General features: G+C 40.8%; 2 protein-coding genes across 2 annotated transcripts; both read right to left on the reverse strand.

The window, feature by feature from the left end:
* Positions 1-584: 584 nt before the first annotated feature.
* Positions 585-7,259, reverse strand: lrrc8db (leucine rich repeat containing 8 VRAC subunit Db). Its single transcript, XM_079506034.1, has 2 exons — positions 7,068-7,259; positions 585-5,665 (listed from the first exon to the last, which is right to left on the reverse strand). Exon 2 carries the CDS (start codon positions 5,661-5,663, stop codon positions 3,153-3,155), a length of 2,511 nt encoding a protein of 836 aa, XP_079362160.1. The 5' UTR covers positions 5,664-5,665; positions 7,068-7,259; the 3' UTR covers positions 585-3,152.
* A 2,592-nt stretch (positions 7,260-9,851) lies between these two features.
* Positions 9,852-19,201, reverse strand: lrrc8c (leucine rich repeat containing 8 VRAC subunit C). Its single transcript, XM_079506035.1, has 3 exons — positions 19,085-19,201; positions 14,235-14,377; positions 9,852-12,356 (listed from the first exon to the last, which is right to left on the reverse strand). The coding sequence occupies exons 2-3, from the start codon at positions 14,370-14,372 to the stop codon at positions 10,095-10,097; spliced, it is 2,400 nt and encodes a 799-aa protein (XP_079362161.1). The 5' UTR covers positions 14,373-14,377; positions 19,085-19,201; the 3' UTR covers positions 9,852-10,094.
* Positions 19,202-19,821: the final 620 nt, after the last annotated feature.

The raw sequence follows: 19,821 nt of genomic DNA on the forward strand, positions 1-19,821 counted from the left end.
TTGGTATGGTTTTAATTTCCCCACTCAACCTATAACTGAAAATGCATTTTCTGTTTAATAAAGAGCTTGAGAGACATGTCGACTCGTCCTGTTATTGAACACTCTAAAGCTATTTGTACTATCAGAAGTTAATTTAACACTTAACCAAATCAATTATTTTTCTATACCTTTAATTCTGTAAGTGTAAAACTTATGGGTCACTTTTTTTTACATTTTCAGACTTAAATTAACATAACTATCACTTCAGTAATTTAGAATGATTATTTATTGTCTCTCATCAAGCAGCTATAGGTTTGTTGCAAATTTCAAGCTAAACATTTCTACAATAAGTGGGATAATAAGCCTTTGTGCATCACAGATGTGCACGCACGCACGCACGCACACACACACACTCACACTCACTCACTCTCTGCAACCATGCATTATTAGTTAGGAATTGGATTTTCTATATTGAATACACAGCTCCCCTGAAGGTGAAGTACCAAATTGCTTCAATAAATACATCATTGCAGTTAGATATTTTGTTTGCAATACACCGTTCATAGATTTATAAATATTTTTATTCAGTATGGGATACTGAGGCATTTTTAAAAGGATATTTGGAACAATTGAACATTTACATTTGATAAATACAGTGCATCCCTTGTATTATAAAAAAAATACACAGCAAGACATTATTTGTGTTTGACAAGACATGATTATACTCAAAATGTGTGTGTTGCGTAAACTGTGCTTGTACCAAAACGGCAACAGCTAAATAATATAGTGTGCATAGCATAAAGAAAATATTCTTAAAAAAGAAAGTCTTATCATCAAAATAAGTCATTCACATTTTGAGAAAACAATATTTCTTTCCACATAAACAGAGCAAAAATAAATTAGGCTATTAGCATATCCCATATTGTAATAAGATGTGATCTACACAGTATAGGTTCCTCTCCAATATATGATAATTGTAGACCTGCAAATCTGTCACAATAGTGCTAACATTAGTCAGCATCGTTGTTACATTGCTGAAGACCCCATGAAATACTATTAACCCTTGTGAAGTTGTGTCCCTCCCTATTCTGAGAATTTCACTGTAGATGGGCAAATGTCGGCAAAAGATTGTTGTAGACGAAAAAAAGGAAGAGGTCAAGGTCAAGGATAGACCCCTGGGGGACCATGCAAACCAAGTATATAGGATTTAGGTTTAGAGGTCAGTGCAGGTGTGGTGATGTTTGTCAAGACCTGGATGTGGATGTGTGCAGTGATGCCAAAATACACTTAATGGTTATGGAGGCTAAGAACAGTGACTTTAACCTTGAAGACATGTCCCCAGTGCACTGCCATGACCTTTCAAAGAAAATACCAAAGGATGTACCCAAAATGCAGACCGGGTCATCAAAATCTCATTGGTTTACATTGGTTTACAAACTAAAAGCATTACAGTGCAAACTTAAATACCTGACTTTAAATATATGACAGACATACTTTCTGTTTTTGTTTTAACTGAACAGGAAGTTGTCAAACATTTGTACATGCTGACCATTTTCTGATTTCTACTTTGAAATAAAATGACCACAGTGTTACTAGCCTAAAGATATTTTCCTTTTCATTCCAGAAAAGCCAAAAACGAAACATGAGAATGTTTTGTATGTGTTAAGCTTAATGAGCTAACACGCAGAGTTTTAATACTCTAATTGTTCTCAATAATATGCACCAAATAGTGCACACAGACTTTCTGTATAGACCAAAATCTTAATGTTTGTAAACAAACGAGTAGGGGTAAGGTATTTAGGGTGGATTTGTTGCATCCGGTCAGCCTATACTGCAGCAGTAAACAGGAAGCAACTTGAACAACAGATTGGCAATTATGCCAAAATCATGCTGTGTTTGGGGCTGTACAGCCAAATGCTATGAGTGTCATTTATGGATTGAATTAGGCCTAGGGCTTTATCCGTTTTCATGCTTTGAGTCTAAACACACACAGGCATCCCACATACACACACCGAATGCAAAGTGCATTGCCGCTCCTTGCATTCATTCAGTGTTATATGGAGATAATAAACGTGGTCAGCCCTCCGAAGAAAAAAAACAGAAAGAAAATAAGAAACCTGTAAACACACATAAATGCTGGTCATCTTGATATAATAATTTTAAAAAAAAGTTAAATTATTTATGATTATACCATGGATAATACTGCCCCGGTGCAGTGATCAGGCAGCAATGTCAGCATTATCCACCCAGAAGTAAGCTTGTGTTGTGGTGACGTAATGATCTTTTGGTCTATTGAGTGCACAATGTTTTAAGTGCATTTAACTCTACCAGATTGCAGAATGAAACGTCAATGTTCATTTTTTATTTACTCTAACTACTTTAATGCATTAATCATGAGATGGAGCAGGAGGATTCACTCACTGTCAATGAAAAACATTCATTAAGCATTAAACAATTAAATAAAGCAAAAATGTTATGTTTGTGAAAAGATGATACAACAACATTTCCACTACTACAGTATGATGTAAAGACTGTTGTGAATGTAGTGAGATAGTTAATTGTTAATTACATACTCATATCCAAGATGAAATGATTAAAAAAGAAAACACTCAATTTTACAGATTACAGGAGTCACTCGTATTTTTCACACAAGTAGGAAACATGATTTGCTCATCATTAGGGATGACGGGATGTAACAGTATAAAAGTACACAATCTACCCTTTAGTTAAAATGTATTTTGGCCCATTGAAAAAACAAACAAGCATTTGTGTGTTTATTTGAAAGTCTCATTCACTGTAACATTTACACATACCTGTATAAACGCAAATGTTAATTTATACCATGTCTACAATATTACAGGGAATGGATTATAATTTAGTTCTGAATTGTGGTTGACTGATATGGTGGGATACTTTTAAATGTTATACCGTTACATCCCTACTCAACGCTAGCATTAAAACATGGATATAGTATCAAAGTAAAGTACCAGCTGCTATGTGACAGCTACCTGGTATGCACAGTGCTACCACCTCGCCCTGAGCAAAACTTTTCTTTTGCATACTCTAGCATGAAATAATGAAAATAGCTTTTCCTTGATGTACATTTTGTACAATATGAAACTCTTGTCTGAAACCTTTGTGATCCAATATAGGATGTGACTACTGCTGAACCCCTACACTCCATTTGCAATAGTGCCATTGGATTCCTGATTGATGCCCTCCTTCACCTCCTGCGGGAGTGAGTCAAAGAGATGGTCTTCCACAATCAGGCCGTTCCTGCGGAGGAGGTGACACTGGCCAAGCTGGACCGGGAGTCTGTCGAGGCAGTTTACCTTCAGTTCCAGGTGTGTCAGCTGCGTGAGTTGGCCAATTTTCTCAGGAAGGACAGAGATACAGTTGTGGCCAAGGCATAATGTCCTCAGTTTGGTGCACTTGAACAGCTGCTTGGGTACCACCTCAACTTTGTTGCCTGTGATTGCAAAATGATGGAGATTCTGGAGAAAGCCTATCTCCAATGGTATTGCCACTATTGAGTTATGACTTACATCCAGGTACCTTAACTTGAGCATGTTGAATAATGGTGAGGGCAGAGAGTCAAGTTTATTGTGTGACAGATAGAGCGACTCAAGGTTTTTCACATGGCTTATTGACAATGGAATGGTAATGATGTTATTGTGCCAAAGTTTGAGGCAAATCAGCCTTTTGAGATGCTGAAAGCTGATGACCTCTTCAATGGTGCGAAAGTTATTGGACTTCAGATCAAGCTCCTGCAGGTTGGTCAAACTGAAAATGGCATGAGGGATTCGTTCCATGTCACAATTGTGAAGCTCTAGCTCTGCTAGGTTCAACATTTTCTTCAAACTGTTCAACACCACGAGTTTTGTGCCATCATTATGAACCACCAACTTGACCAGGTGAGGAGAGAGATCAGTTATGTTTGTCGGGATCTTTGTTAGGTTGCTCTTGAAATGCAAAATCTTCAGATGCTTGAGGTCTCTGAGAGACTCTAGTCCAATCATTTTGTTGTTTTCAGAGTTCAGATTACCTACTAAATACAGTTCCCTTAAATTCTTCAGCAAGTATACCCAAGTGGGGATCTCAGCAACATCCGTAAATTTTACGTGAAGGCATCGTAGATTGTCGCGAAGAAAAATGAATGCGCTCTGCTCAACTTTAGCAGGACAGTGATACAAGTGCAGCTCCTGGAGATTCGTCATTTGTGAAATCTTCACCGTTATCCTTGCCTCCGGGATCAACTCCAGTTTGAGGATTTCCAAATCAGTGAGGTCAAACACGGCTTCCGGCACTCCAGACAGCATGAAGAGATGAAGCTCCAACTTATCCTGAGTGTTACGGGTAACATGTTGCCGCAGTTTCTCAAAGGACCATTCATGGTTCAAGCTGATCTCCCGTAGCTTGTTTTCACTGACTTCAGAGAGGAAGACGCCAAAACGCTTTGAATACAGCTGATCATACTGATCCACCATGTGCAGGAGGAAAGCAAAGTCATTCTTAACATCGGGAATGTCACTGAAGCTGCTCTCCTCTCTGACTTTTTCAAAGGAATACTCCTTCAGAGGTCGCCGAAAGAGCCAGAACAGTGTGTATATACAGACCATGCCGTAGACACATATGAGAGCAATATAACTGACCAGAAGTTTTTTTAACATGAATGCCATGTTATGGGTGCATTGAAATTTTGTATATCCTGTCAAATGCTTTATTTCTGGTTCACATACATGGTTGAAATCTATGGCAGCGACAAATGTCGTTGTGTAGCACAGGATCAAAATGAACTTCACTGTTTTAATCACAGATTGAGCAACATACAGCTTGTAAATCGTGTCACTGTCCTCTACATGGGTGCGAAATTTCCTCACTTTTTCAAACAGAGCTTTTGCCTGCTCACCATCTTTTCTATCCAATATGGTCATGCATGGAACTTCCCCCACAAGCTTTTCGCTCGAAAACTTGACCTCAGATTTCACAAGCTTTGCCGCGGATTGGTTTGGACTTCCCTCTTCGCTGCTTGTTGAGAAATGCTTTGGTAGGAAGGAAGCACCAGTCAAGCGCTGCTTGTTCTCCTCCGAGTCCTCACATGCGGTCTCTGACAAGGCTTTTGTCGTCCAGGGTGACTCGAAACACTTCCCCAAAATTGAGACAAAATGTTCTATTTTTGAACTTGTCTTTGGATATTTAAACCAGAAGTTGCTGCTGACCATTAATACAATTGTATGGATTAGAGCAAGGTATGGGAAGTATTTGGAGTACCATGGGAGGGCAACATGGTAGCACATCTGATTAATGAAAACATACTGCTGGAAATCCAACTTGGTTCTGACACCTGTTGGGAGTGGCTGCCCAAATGTATCTGATGGTGTGAAGTGGATTTTATGGACAACACTATCTGCCAGGTCATTAGCCATGAGGGGTTGTGCTTTTTCGTGCCTGGCTATGGTTTCTTCCTCCCATGGGCCAGCAGCTTGCTCTGGCCCATCAAAACTCTGCTCCAGGACAGGAAGGCAAGCCACCTGGTCTTTAGTCAATTGCATTGTTCCAGCAAATATCGCCAACATCAGCATGACGATCCCAAGATAATCCATGAAGACGTCCCACCATGGTTTCAGTATTTTATACGTTGGCTGGATATCGTTCAGAGAGGCAACTTCTGTGAGAGTGAACATCCCTGGAAAAGAAAGTTGTTTATTAGATGGTGCAACCCATGTGATTAGTTTATTTTTAGGGACTTCGCCCATATATATATATATATATAACTTTGCATGCAGCAAAGTTCGAGTTCGGATGCGGGCTAGCTTCAGGGAGGGGATAACCTATTTTTGTGAGTGTGACCGTGTGCCCCATCATGATTAGCACTTTCATAACTATATATCTATAGTCATCTAGAGATGTTAAGTTAACAGATAATACAGTGATTAGGAGGACTAACTGAGTGCTGTAGGTATGTATCCGAATACAATCATTGTAGCCTAATGCATTTATTATAGGAAATGTATTTTATATATATATATATATATATATATATATACATACATACATACCGGTATAGATATATTATATATAATCCTCAATTTTCTAAATGTATGTGTTTATAAATATATTTGATTTGAATGTCCCAACTTATCGCAGAACTAAAATACATTTTCTATAATAAATGCATTAGGCTACAATGATTGTATTCGGATACATACCTACAGCACTCAGTTAGTCCTCCTAATCACTGTATTATCTGTTAACTTAACATCTCTAGATGACTATAGATATATTTATGAAAGTGCTAATCATGATGGGGCACACGGTCACACCCACACAAATAGGTTATCCCCTCCCTGAAGCTAGCCCGCATCCGAACTCGAACTTTGCTGCATGCCAATGCCATATACAGTACCTCTCTCTCCCGCCCGCGGCCCGCCCTCCCTGTTTCAGTGTTTCTTTCTCTTTCATTGAAATAAAATAAAATAAAATAAATAAGCAAGAAGCGCTATTAAGTATGCATGACAAAACATTATACGATTCCTGTCCCTCATGTGGGCTGGGCCACGACGATAGCAGCAAAACACAGTGAGTCAACATGTACAGTAGATCTGGCTACACTGACTGCACCCTTCAGCGACACTTTTAATAGCAAAACTATTAAAAGTGCCTTACAGAGTCGAACGTAATCGACGCAAGAAGCACTTAACTACGCAACGCCTACTGATAGATGCACATCTAACAAGGCTGCTTTAGACAATATATAATCCATGAATGATGAACTGATTAGATGTATGTCCACAGTCCACATATAGGCTACAATAATAGGCCTACTGCAGCGATTCGAAGAACTGGAGGCAGAGACATGGATAACAGTTCGAAGCCGTATCTGGATTATACCATTAATAGTACATTCATTGAGACAACATTGAATTGCCATGCTATTTTTTGCGCATTGTTCATAGTGAGGCTTTTAGCTTCGTTGTAGGTTTGTAGCCTAGTTTAGTCAGCTTCCACATGCACTAATGTTGCTGTTGTGATTTGTCTGATCTGTAATATACGTAAATGTAACGTTATAGATAGAAGCCTAAACGTACCTTATCTTGATGCAGGACAGTTATCTCCAGATGAGTGCCAAACAATGTGTCTTCTTGTTCGCCTATATCCCATGATGTTGCGACGACGCCATAATAAAGCCGTCCTTTCTTCTCATCAAGTGAACCGTAGGCCTAATGGCCAGGCTGGTAAGCTGCTTTAGTGCTTCCCCCGCTCCTCTTCAGATGGTCGGGTCCGCTCGAACGAGGCTGCGGAACAATGCAGCCGCCCGCTGCTGCAGAAGACCAGCTGTGGTGGAGCCGAGCGCACAAGCTATTTATGGCCATGTTTTGTCACATATCCAATATAAATCAGCGCATAATTTCATTCATTGCATGCCATTGCCATAGCCTATAGTGCAGGATATCGATAGGGCGATCGGCTAAAACAACCATAACAATGATTTAGCTTTTTTTATGATATAATTATGTTGCTGTTGGTGACCAACACAACATCAATCGAGGATGACCGTCCGTCATCATTAGATTGGAAAGCACTTTGGCTCAACTTTTTTGTTTTTTTCTATCAATTCAACTTGTCTGTAATTGTCAAATCTTATAATCCTATTTACGTATACCGGTACTACTAGTTCAGCACCTGCTCTCTTTCAGCATAGGCTATAGTGTGTGTGTGTGTGTGTGTGTGTGTGTGTGTGTGTGTGTGTCCATGCCCATGCACGCAGTCAGCAAGCTAAGTCTGATATATATATATATTTAATTCTTCATCAATTACCTGAATCAACAACATTCATTTATTTTCTTAAACTGTTTATAAAAATACACAGGTTATTTTTTTCAATACACAATTTGTCTGTACACTCAAGAACTGATGCACAACACCAGCTTACTATTCCCTTTTACCCTATTTTGGCATAAATAGCAGCTTTTTATAACAATTATTTAACCAAGATATTTGTTTTGAGTATTTAATCCTGATCATCCTCACCTCTGAGCAATACAAAAGTTTGTATACAAAAATCTGTCCAATAATATACAGCATTATAGTGGCCAATTTAAGGCAGAGCTGAGGTTCTTCCAAGTTAAAAAGAAAATGGGGTGGGGGGAGTTCGCTTCTCTGAGCGCAGATCTCTGTCTCTGTGTCAGGCCTGCTCGGTATAACTCAGGGCTTTGTCAGTAATGGAGTGGGAAATAGAGTTTGTAAGACACAGTGTGCACCTGTTCCTGGTGCCCCTTATGAAAGCATATGTTGCGTTCACGATAGATGTTTTTGTAACAGATAGGACCCCCACACATTTCTGAAGGCAATTAAAGGTAAATAAAAAACCCTGTTTGAGTCATTGTCACACAAGACCATCTGTGTGTAATTTGGTGGACAGACATTTTGGCAACAAACACTGACACTGATTTGTAGCATTTCTGGCACCCCCTATGGATGGAAGTGAACTCAGTTTTGGAGCAGATTGGAGTGGCCTTTTTTATTTTTTGTAAAGCTCAGGTGCACGAGCAACCTTCCCCTGAGCCCTTCCTGCATGGCCGACCCGGAACCGATCGTGAAACTCACGAGTCACGACGCACCGCCGTCCCACGGTGGGTAGAGCCCCCAGTCTCCCATGTCAGAAAAGTCTAAAATTCTTCAAAAACATCCTCTGGTCGACCGCCGGACCCCATGTGGACCCCCGGTCTGGGGGCCCAGCAGTTTTTCCGGGCTTGTAGATCTTCCATTTTCGGGCGATACCTTCAGCGGAAATCGTGGTGCCATGCCTGGGTCTGTGTGTCGCTCCCCGGGATAACTGCGGCTGAAAACACAGAGGGGCTGTCCGAGAAAGAAATGTGTTTTCAGCAAATCTACCTAGTAACAATTCTACCCAATGATATCTTTTCAATAGACCAATCACAGCTTGGTTTACCGACGGTGACGGCCACTGGTGACGTCACTTGTGTTCCCATGCCCATTGGTGTCGCCATGCCCATCCTCCAGCGCCATCTTTGCCTCCAGTTACTAGTGTCTTGCAATTTCTTGCAAAATGGGCCACTGCTACTTTGGAAGCCAATCAGAATGGCATCTGAAAAATCTGACCAATACGTCTTGATCACATGAAAGGGATAATGTGTAGCCTATTGATTTGTATGAGTTTTGGATAATATCTGTAGCAAAAAGTGTGTTTTGACGGAAATGGTAAATTGCAGAAAATCTTGTCAGGTGGAAATGGGCATGGCCTATAGGGCGAGTTACATCATGATCCAAGGAATCCCTTGATTTATTTTTTTATTTTGTTTTATTTTCTGTTATTTTATTGTGTTATGTTGTATAATTGTGATATGAGTTTGAAATAAAGATCGAATATCCTACCTATGGTTGAAGAGTTATAGGCCAAAACTTGAAGCTGCCTTATAAAGCTCAATGAGGCCAATTTGAAATATTTGTTTCACACCGATCAGTCCAGTGGTGCCAGAGATTAGCCGTTTATAGACATAAACACAGACGGACAGGGTGAAAACATGATCTCCACCTCCCGGGCGTTCCGGCCTGGTGAAGGGCGACTGTGGCTCAAGAGGTAGAGCAGGTCGTCCAATGATCCATGGGTCGGCGGTTCGAATCCCGGCTCCTCCTGTCTACATGTCGAAGTGTCCTTGGGCAAGACACTGAACCCCAAATTGCTCCCGATGTGCTGGTTGGTACCTTGCATGGCTTCCGCCGCAATCGGTGTATGAATGGGTGAATGTAATGCACAATCTATGTAAAGCGCCTTGGATAAAGGCGCTATATAAATGCACCATTTACCATTTACCATTAAAAAAAACCAAAAAAAAACCTGATGATTCTCTCTAAAAAAGTGAAAATGAATACTAAGTTCATAAATAACAATGGCTGACCAAGAGTAAGCGTCCAGCTTAATGAATCCTATATAGATGCTATACATGTAGCTACAAAATACACATATGACTTATTGTCCTCCATTATGGAGTATTATTTAACAACTTACATTTCCATTAATAATAGTCTACAAATAAGGTTGTGTAATTCTGTAATATGATAATCAGCTAACCTAATGCCTATGACTAGGCATCTCACTCTGCCTTCATCATCTCCCTGGTGTCTGAAGGCAACGTCTCAAACAGTACATCTTCCACTATAAGGCCACTACGCTTTAAGGCCCGACAGAAACCAAGCTCGGCAGGCAGAAACTCAAAGTGGTTCCCTTTGAGCTCCAAGTGAGTGAGCAGAACTAGATATGAAATCTTTGGTGATAATAAGGACAACATATTTTTGCCAAGCTTCAGTGTTTTGAGCTTTTTGCAGAAGAAGAGCTCATCTGGAAGATTTTCAATTTTGTTGCAGGCGACAGAGAAATACTGCAGACTCTGAAGGACTCCGATCTCTGGAGGGATGAATCGAATGTCATTGTTGGACATGTCCAGGTAGCGCAGCTTGTTGCATAAGAACAGGTGTGAAGGCAATATCTCAATCTTGTTGTGGCTGAAGTACAGACGCTCTAGGCTGCTGAGCTTTTTGATGTGCTCCGGAATATACATGATGCTGTTGTGCCAAAGCTTGAGGCACGTGAGTTTACGAAGATGCTGGAAGCTCAAAATCTCCTCAATGGAGCGGAGGTTATTTTCTTTCAGGTCCAGCTCCTGCAGGTTTGTGAGACTGAAGACAGCGTGCGGAATGCGTTCCAGATCACAGTGCACAAGCTCCAGCTCTGTCAGATTCACCATTTTCTTCAGATTGTTCAGCATGACGAGTTTAGTGCCATCGTTGTATACGTACAACCGTTGCAAATGGCTTGAAACATCCACAATAGACTGGGGGATCTTGGTGAAATTACTCTTTAGGTACAGTGCCTTCAAACTCTTGAGCTCACGCAATGACTCAAGCACGATATTCTTTGAGGCGTCAGGACTTAGCGATCCAATGAGGTACAGTTCCTCGAGGTTCCGCAGGCAGTACAGCCAATGTGGGAGCTCCTTGCTGTCATCAAACTTCACCCGGAGCACTTTCAGATTCTCCTTGAGGAAAGAGGTAGCCGCTGTGTGCAGCTTGACGCAGCATTGATGGAGGGACAGCTCCTGAAGGTCCTCCAGTTTAGAGATGGATGCAGGGATGGTGACGTTGTTGATGATCTCCAGTTTCAGTGACTGGAGCTCTGTCACCTCAAAGATGGTACAAGGGAGCCCGGAGAGCATGAAAAGCTGAAGCTCCAGCCTGTTGTTGGAGTTTGTCTGCAGTCTCTGGCGCAGCTTTTCCACTGTCCAATCATGGTTGAGATTGAGTTGCTTCAGTTTGTTCTCGCTGACTTCTGACAGGAAAACCGCAAACCTCTTTGAATACAGAGGATCATACTGATCAGTCATGTGCAGCATGAACGCAAAGTCATTCTTTACGTCTGGAATGTCATCAATGCCCGTTTCCTGCCGCACATACTCAAAAGAGTACTCCTTCAGGGAGCGGTAGAACAGCCAGTAGGATGTATAAAGACTTGTGAGTCCGTACACAGCCACAAAGCATAGATAGCAGTAGGAGAGCTTGGAGAAGAGATGGGCCATGGTGTGATTGCATGAGAAATGCTTGTAACCCGTCATGTCCTGGATGTCAACATTGCACATCACAGTGATCTGCACCTCAGACACTAAAACACTGTTATACGCAATAATGAGGAGAAATTTAAGCACCTTGAATACCGTCTGGCGCACATACATAACATAAAGCATGTCACCCTCCTCAACGTGTAAGCGGAACTTCTTAACCTTTTCAAAAAGGGCTTTCGCTTGTTCCCCCTCTTTTTTATCGAGAGCACTCGCTGTGGGTTTGTCAACTACAATCCTGTCTGGGACGGACTTGAGTAACTGTGTCTTGTCTGTACCGGCCTCGCCAGTAGGCACGCTAATGTTGGCACTATTGGCACTGTTCCTTTTGCGGTCCTTTTCTTCAGGGTTTTCTCCGGACACTTCGGACAGGGCCCGCGTGGTCCAGGGAGAGTCAAAGCACTTGGCCAGGATTGAAATGAAATGCTCTATTTTGGAGCTGGAGCCAGGAAACTTGAACCAGAAGTTGCTGCACACCATGAAAATGAGAGTGTGTATGAGAACCAGGTAAGGGAAGTACTTGGCGTACCAATGTAAGGCCTTCTCATAGCACATCTGATTGATGAAACTGTATTGCTGGAGGTCCAAATCTGTTTTCAGGCCTTTCATTTCTTTCAGCAGAGGTAGATAGGACTGCGAGGGCAATACGGCCTCCATCTCAGGTTCTGTGTTCTCTGGAAAAGGGGTGGTTTGGTTTGATGAAGACACTCCCTGAGGAAGGCATATGATCTTGTCTTGCATTACCTAAAATGAAATGAATGCAGATACATTAGGTTAGGTAGGGAGATTAATTCAAATCAACATCACAATTATTTCAAACTGTTGCCTCACTTACATACGTTTAATTTGAAAATAGCAGCTCTACAATCTCGACACATTGTGAGCTTGTAAATCAGTGAAGTGTTGTATAATGCAGGGCTTAAGTGGCTAATCAGAGTAAACAATGTAGTTGTTCATAAAATAAAATAAATACATCGTATGGATTCCTTAATATATACAAATTTGAGTAATCAATGAATCTACATTAGCAAGATTAAGTCAGTTATTGGTTCTACATTTCGGTTTTGATATATTATTTTTCGGTTAATTTGCCCAGCCCTAGAAAGACAGAAAAAGGTACACTGGGATATAACATTATCAGCCACAAGGTGGCATCAGTCAACAACAAAAACTGGTTGTTTGCAACACAGTCACATGTAGGCCTATTTAGTTGTAAAATAGACTGCTGATTATTCTCATTCAAGTACTACAATTAGACTTACAATGACATTTTATTAAACCATTAAGCCATTTTGACTACTTTTATATTTTCTTATACATAACTGACCACAATGTGGGTAAATATTTCTATACATCTCACTAAATACAACCAGGGTTCAGACTACTAAAGCAAAATCTAATTTGCCAAATGAAACCATTCTGCAGCAACATGACGCCATTAATTGAGTGGATAAAGCAGTACTGCAGCAGTGGTGCAAATGAAAATAGCAATGTCAGGTCGGTTCAGGTCTCTCCGGAGCAAAGTAAATCAGCAGAATTTTACAAACTATGGCTTGCTCTATCTCTTTCTGTCTCCTGCTAATTATGTTGGTCAAAAACAGGACATTTGTGTCAAACTGTTTAGCTCTGTGAAATGAGAAACTCTAGCTCCAGGATAATTCCTGGAAATGCGATAATTACACATACATAAACATTATCTGTTGAGTAAATGTTAGGTTTATCAGATGTCTGACATAATTGCACACTGTTTACTGACCAGGATGAACATATCCAAACAGTGGCAAGTTCAGAGTAAACTCTGTGGGCAACAAAGGAGCTCTCCACCATGATGTATATATAGGCTAATGTCACTATGTCAGTAGCTTTGTATGACATTATATTTAGGTGTCATTTTGAGAATGTATGCTGCAGTGTGGCGTGGTGCAGCTGCCAAAACCCCTTCCTTTCTCCCACAGTTGTGTGAAGTTGTGCGGCAGGCCAATGGCCTTTGGAATCCTATGTTTATGAAAAGGGGGGTGGGCGGGTTAAAGTTTCCGCTGGTAAACTGCCGCTACAGTGCAATGAATGCTTGCTACAGTACACTAAGTGCCAGATTTGGTCCACACACACAGGCCCAGTGAATGCAGGGACTCTTACTGGATTGTGGGTGTGTATATATCAAGACTGTGTCAATGAACTGAATATATCAACTCTGGTGTGTTGTGCTGTTAGAAAATCAACAACATATGGATACTTCGGATTGCAGCTTGGCAGACATACTTGGTCTTGGACTAGTTTAAAGTATTTAACTACTTTTGGAGCATGGCTGCGCACCAGCCTGACAGTGTGTCGTGGGTTCGAATCCCAATGACCTTTGCTGCATGTCACTTACTACCTGTCTCTCTCTCCCTGTTTCCGGTCTGTATACTATAAAGGCAGAAAAAGGCACAAAGAAATCTTTAATATTAGCATGCCTAATTTGCGTAGCTGTTTTGTTACACCACGTGACACAATTGTAGCGAACCAACCACTGTCCACTGAAATCTGGGATGTTCATTTTTGCACCCGCAAGGGTCCATTTTGACACAATAGTGTACTTAAAAGTTCTAAAGAATAGGCAGGATGGGTGGAGTAGTTACTAACCTGGAGGGTACAGCCAAACACACCAATCATGAGCATCACTACAGAGAGATAGTCTGTGAAGACGTCCCACCATGGCTTGAGCACTCGCAAAGCTGGCTGCTGATCTGTAAACTGACGGAACTCTGTCACAGGAATCATGATGCCTGTTGGGACACATATTTCAAAAGAGGACCATTAGACTTTCTGGGAACAAAACTGTTTTAGGAATGGGCTGGTCGAACACCCTCTTGCATTGCACAGGGTTAAAATTGTACAAAAGGAACTGGTTTGCTTTGTTTATAAAGTTCTGCAGGGAAATCATGAGTGGTGTATCTCTTTCTTGAGAGGGAAAATATTGACAAAGTCTATAAAATAGTAAAACATTTTACACTGAAGTATTGAATTAAAATGGACTTACAATGCACATAAGCAATGTTGCATTTACATTATTTCACCTTTGATACTTGAGAGGAGTGATATGGATAATATAGTGTAGACCTTTATAGGTCCATTAATTTTAAATCAAGACTGGGGATGTTAAACTACTGCTGGTGATGTTATTTGTATTGTCAAAATATATTGCTTTACAGTATACACAAATGTACAAATTATAATATAAAATAATGTATAAAAATGTCCATCCATCCAGATGCCAACCACCCGTCTGAGAAAACTCATTTCGGCCGCTTGTATCCACGACCTTATTATTTATTTTATATATATTTTTTATCCCATGATTTTGTAACCCATTTTTCACCCCTGTGTGATCCTGGGCTCTACACACCTTCCGCCAACCTAGTCCCCATATATGGGGGACATGGGGAGAGAAACGGACTTGAACTCATGCTTCCTTCATGCCTGAGTGTCCAAGTTGCTCCTTTACACCTGACAGGAGGGAGTTTCCCTGGTTGAACGTAGCGTTGGAAGGAACACGTTATTCCAAACAGTTCCTTTCCCCTCCATCAGGCGCCCCGGCTGGCAGTTTAGAGACCAGGATTATTGCATGTTTTTGTGTGGGTACCTACCCTAGGGGACACGGGGAGAACATGCAAACTCCACACAGAAGGGCCCTTTCGCCAACCCCGCCTCAGGTATGGGCACTGATGACGCAGAGGAGGAAACACACCGCCAGCACCCACAGCGTCCCAAGCGGGAATCGAACCCAGGACCTTCTAGCTGCGAGGCGACAGCACTACCAACTGTGCCACTGTGCCCCCTGCGACCTTATTATTTCAGTGACCATAGGTGAGAGTAGGAACGAAAATTGCTCGTTAGACAGAGAGCTTTCCCTTCTGGCTCAACTCTCTTTTCGTCGCAAAACAGTGTGGTACAGCGACTGCAATTCCGCCTATGCCTCTCCGATTCTCCAGCTGATCTACTATTCAATTCAATTTTAAACTACTCAATTAGCACAATCTAACTCAAACTGAATTGAAACACTATAGGATGAACATTTTCATAGTTATATAAAATGCAGGAGATCATTTGAAAAGAAAAGTAGGCCTACATTACTACAGTTGAAACATACACATACAGTAACAGTACAGTGTGCTGTGGCTCAGAAAAAACCCATTACCTCAATGACAAGAAACTTGGTATGTCTTAAAGTTACAATACAACACAACACATTTTAATGAATAAAGGTTATTTTAACCACTATATATTGTATGTTAAATTGTTAATACAATATATCTCACACATCTGTTGTCAGGTAGTCAATAAAGTTTATCATCACAATAACCTTAGGAGAGGTAGACGGACATAGAACGTATGTATTGCAGTTAACTCAAACTATAGTCATGGTATCAACACAAACTCACAAAGTAAGACTGTTCACCCTGACCTATAGTACCAGTGTTGTTTTTGGCGGCACATTTTGATTTTAGTTTCAGTCAGTCTCTTGAAAAGTTTTCATTTAGTTTTAGTCACATTTTAGTCAGCTGGAATGTTTTAGTGTTTAGTCTAGTTTTAGTCGACTAAATATCATACGATTTTAGTCGACTAAATCTACAGTTGATTTAGTCGACTAAAATGTATTTTGTCAGGCATTGATGCCGTCATAATGACTGATTTTACACTTGCTGAAAATAGCCGATTTACAAGCTCACAACGCGCAACACGTTGTGAGCTTGTAGATCTGCTATTTTCAGCATGCAACCAAGTGTAAAATGACTTATACTGGATCGCTTATGTCCACTAGTCCCCGCCTAACATTTTAGTCTAGTTTGTATTTGTTGACAAAATTGTCAGTATATTTAGTCTTAGTTTTAGTCGCCGTAGCTTAGTTTTCATTTAGTTTCCATTTAGTTTGTCAGTGAAAAAAGGTAGTCGACGAACTTTTTTTTGTGGCTGACAGGAAATGGGGAGAGAGATGGGGGGAAGACAAGGCTGTCAGGATCGGGAGTCGAACCCGCGGCACACTGCCAGACTGGATTACCAGCCAAGGTGCCTGGGCCATTGAGCCATGGCCCAGGCCTCGACGAACATTTTTTGTCATAGTTTTAGTCGACGAAAACAACACTGTATAGCACGTATTATTTATTATGATGTCTCTAAGAAAAGTTCAATAGCATCTTTATCACATACAGTAGTATTTTCACTGATCTATTGTCTATTGTGTGACTATTTTTAGCACGGTAATTTCCACCAGGAATCAACTTAGGGTCTAATCATAATGATGCATGGTTGGTTAAAGCCATCACTAAGTTACAGTATAACACTCTTATTCTCTACCAATATGTGACAGTAGTAGATTGAGAGAATGGTCCTTCAGCCGACTCAGCGCCGTCGCAGCTATGTCCTGAGAGGGACTCCGTTATTGACTATATTAATATACACTATTGCCTTCAAGCTACTGATAAAACTAACTTTTATTGAGTATACTGGATGGTTATGATTTTATTATCTTAGTGGTGTGATCGAATACTGGACAACTCACCCCGGTGCTTGCCCGTTTTTCCTCCCGGAATTTTCCCCAGTGAGGGGGATAACTTTGTAATATGCTATTGGCTGTTTGTATTCTTTTTGGAAAAATATAAAAATATACTCCTGTGGAAAGGCTATATTATTTTACTTATATTGACCCTATAAACAATTTAGTATTATTATTTAGTATATGTAAGGTTTTTCCCACTCAAATGGTCAGATAATCCCCACATAGCCTACAACAACTTCTGTGAACAGACTTCACTGTAGTAGCTTTTCATAAATATATTTGTACTTAGGCTGTCTGCTGTCGTGAAAGTTTATAGTTAGAGAAATTCAAAGTCCAGCTGTCCAGCCTCTCCCACCCCTCACTGGGGAAAATTCCGGGAGGAAAACAGAAAAGGGGTGAGTTGTCTTGTTACCGTGTGATCAATCCAATGCAGATCAGAAGAGATTGTGTACAGTGACTCAACAATAATATGCGTCTCTGCTGTCCCTGTCTTGTTATTGTCACTCTCTGTTTCTGTGCTCACCTTTTGTAATTTGCTTACTACAGTTGATGGTAGTCTATCATGTTTCCAATATCTGTGTCTGGTCCAAGTTAAGTAATTCACTGGCAAACCTGGCACATAAACGTGGTCAAAAGTGTATTGAATGGCCTGGGCCGTGGCTCAGCGGTCCAGGCACCTTGGCCGGTAGCCCGAGTCTGAGTCTGAGTGTGCTGCGGGCTCGACTCCCGATCCCGACGGCCTTTACTGCATGTCACTCCCCCATCTCTCTCCCCCATTTCCTGTCAGTCTATACTGTCTAGACTGTCCCTCTATTAAAAAAATATATAAAATAAAGGTGAAAGCCGCAAAAAAAAACATTACAAAAAAAGTGTATTTAATATAATATAGGCTATTGAATATAGTTTCGCAAATATGACTGCATCAAAACAATAGTATTACTGATAACACTGTAAATATTACAAAGCAAAAAACATTGGGAGTGATGATGGGCAGCTTTGCCCTTTGACTGCCAAGATGACCTTTGATTATTTCATTAGTCTACTTTGTCTTGAAAACCTTGAAAACTTGGAAGAATATAACAATAACTCAGGGGATGTGTAGACAATTGTTTACTGATGGCTTTCATATACTGGTTTATGTTAATACTAGGCCCGGTTGAGCAGTTTTATGGAAATTTGTTCAAAATGTGAAATTATTATTGTGCTCTCTATGTTGTCTTTATAGTGACCAGAGGAAATTACTTCTTTCCACTGGATGAGTCAGCTTGAAGCTGACCAGAGCTGATCCTTTGTGCCCGTCGCGTCGCTGTCTCTTCCTGACAGGAAATGTTGCGAATCTCAGATATCCAAAAACAGACTGTTACTGGTTCACACCCAACCAACCCCAAGGACACAAAACCCTGGCCAAAATAGGCTTATTGAGGTTATGGAAAAACACACTTTGTTACATGCCCCCGTGTCAATTCAATTATTTTAAATATAATTCAATTGACTTCTCCCCAGCTGAAACAAAATGCGCACATCAGTGATCGTCGCACGCCACATCAGCTTCGGCAACTTTGTATACTATGCATGGATGTAGGCTACGGTATAGCTTCCCTTAACGGTGAGGATACATTTAAGGTGCGCTGTATCATCGTTCGCAGTCACAAAATGCTTTACAGTTAATTGTTTATGGTAGCCTACAAAGCCGAGTCTAGTCTATAATATCTAGCACCGTCAATGACAGTATATTTTCTCTGGAGCAGATTGGCAGTTGACAGGCGAATTCTTAAAAATATTAAACCTCTATGGCAACAACAACGTTACATCTCCGCCGAATAAAGGCTATACATCACATGTCGAACAAATGAGCAGCGTGCTCACTGCTCACTGCTGACTGCTCAATGAAGTCTACATCATAATCGTAGTACAGTATATGCTTTCCATTACTTACATGAAGACCGTTGAAGACGTCAGCCAGAGTTGGGAAACGGAGCGGTCTGTTCCCAGGCAGGCAGGGAATAGGGATTCTTAGGGCATGGTATGTCCTCCTTGCGCGGTCCCTTTTCCGTTATGTCCGGATGGCCTTTCTCATTCTCAAATCTCAATCCCTCTGTGTTGGCATGTAGGAGCTGCGCCACCAGGGCGTGGATTTATTCAGTGTGGACCAAACGAGAAACTTTTTTGGTTAAGTAAGTTAAGTTGTTTATGTTTTCAATCTCAGGTGGTCGCCTGAAAAGTTTTGTAAACACGAATTTAGCATGTAACATGTAGGCTATAATAATAATAATAATAATAATAATAATAATAATAATAATAATAAAAACTAGCACTATAGTCACTAGCCACTATACTGGTGGCGCTATAATAGGCCAATGTGAAAAGGGTGCCATTTCTTCTTACGCCTTGGATGGCAATTGGATGATTTCATTTGGTTCCAAAAATGTGTTTTGCACCTGTTGATGGCGCTATAACAGGCCAATGTGAAAAGGGTGGGATATATTCCTCAGCCTTTGATTGATTGATTATTTTATTAGACAATAACAAATGCAAAACAGTACATGGTACAGTCAAAGCACAAATTGGTCCAAAGGGATAGCACAGAAGAAAGACCTTGCTGTCTTGTTTCCATTCGGGTCCCATAGTAGGAAAGTCCGTGAAAGATTTCACGTAAATTGCACGCTGCGTTCA

This window comes from Electrona antarctica (genome assembly GCF_951216825.1).
Source record: "Electrona antarctica genome assembly, chromosome: 7".
In the NCBI taxonomy this organism is placed as follows: Eukaryota; Metazoa; Chordata; class Actinopteri; order Myctophiformes; family Myctophidae; genus Electrona; species Electrona antarctica.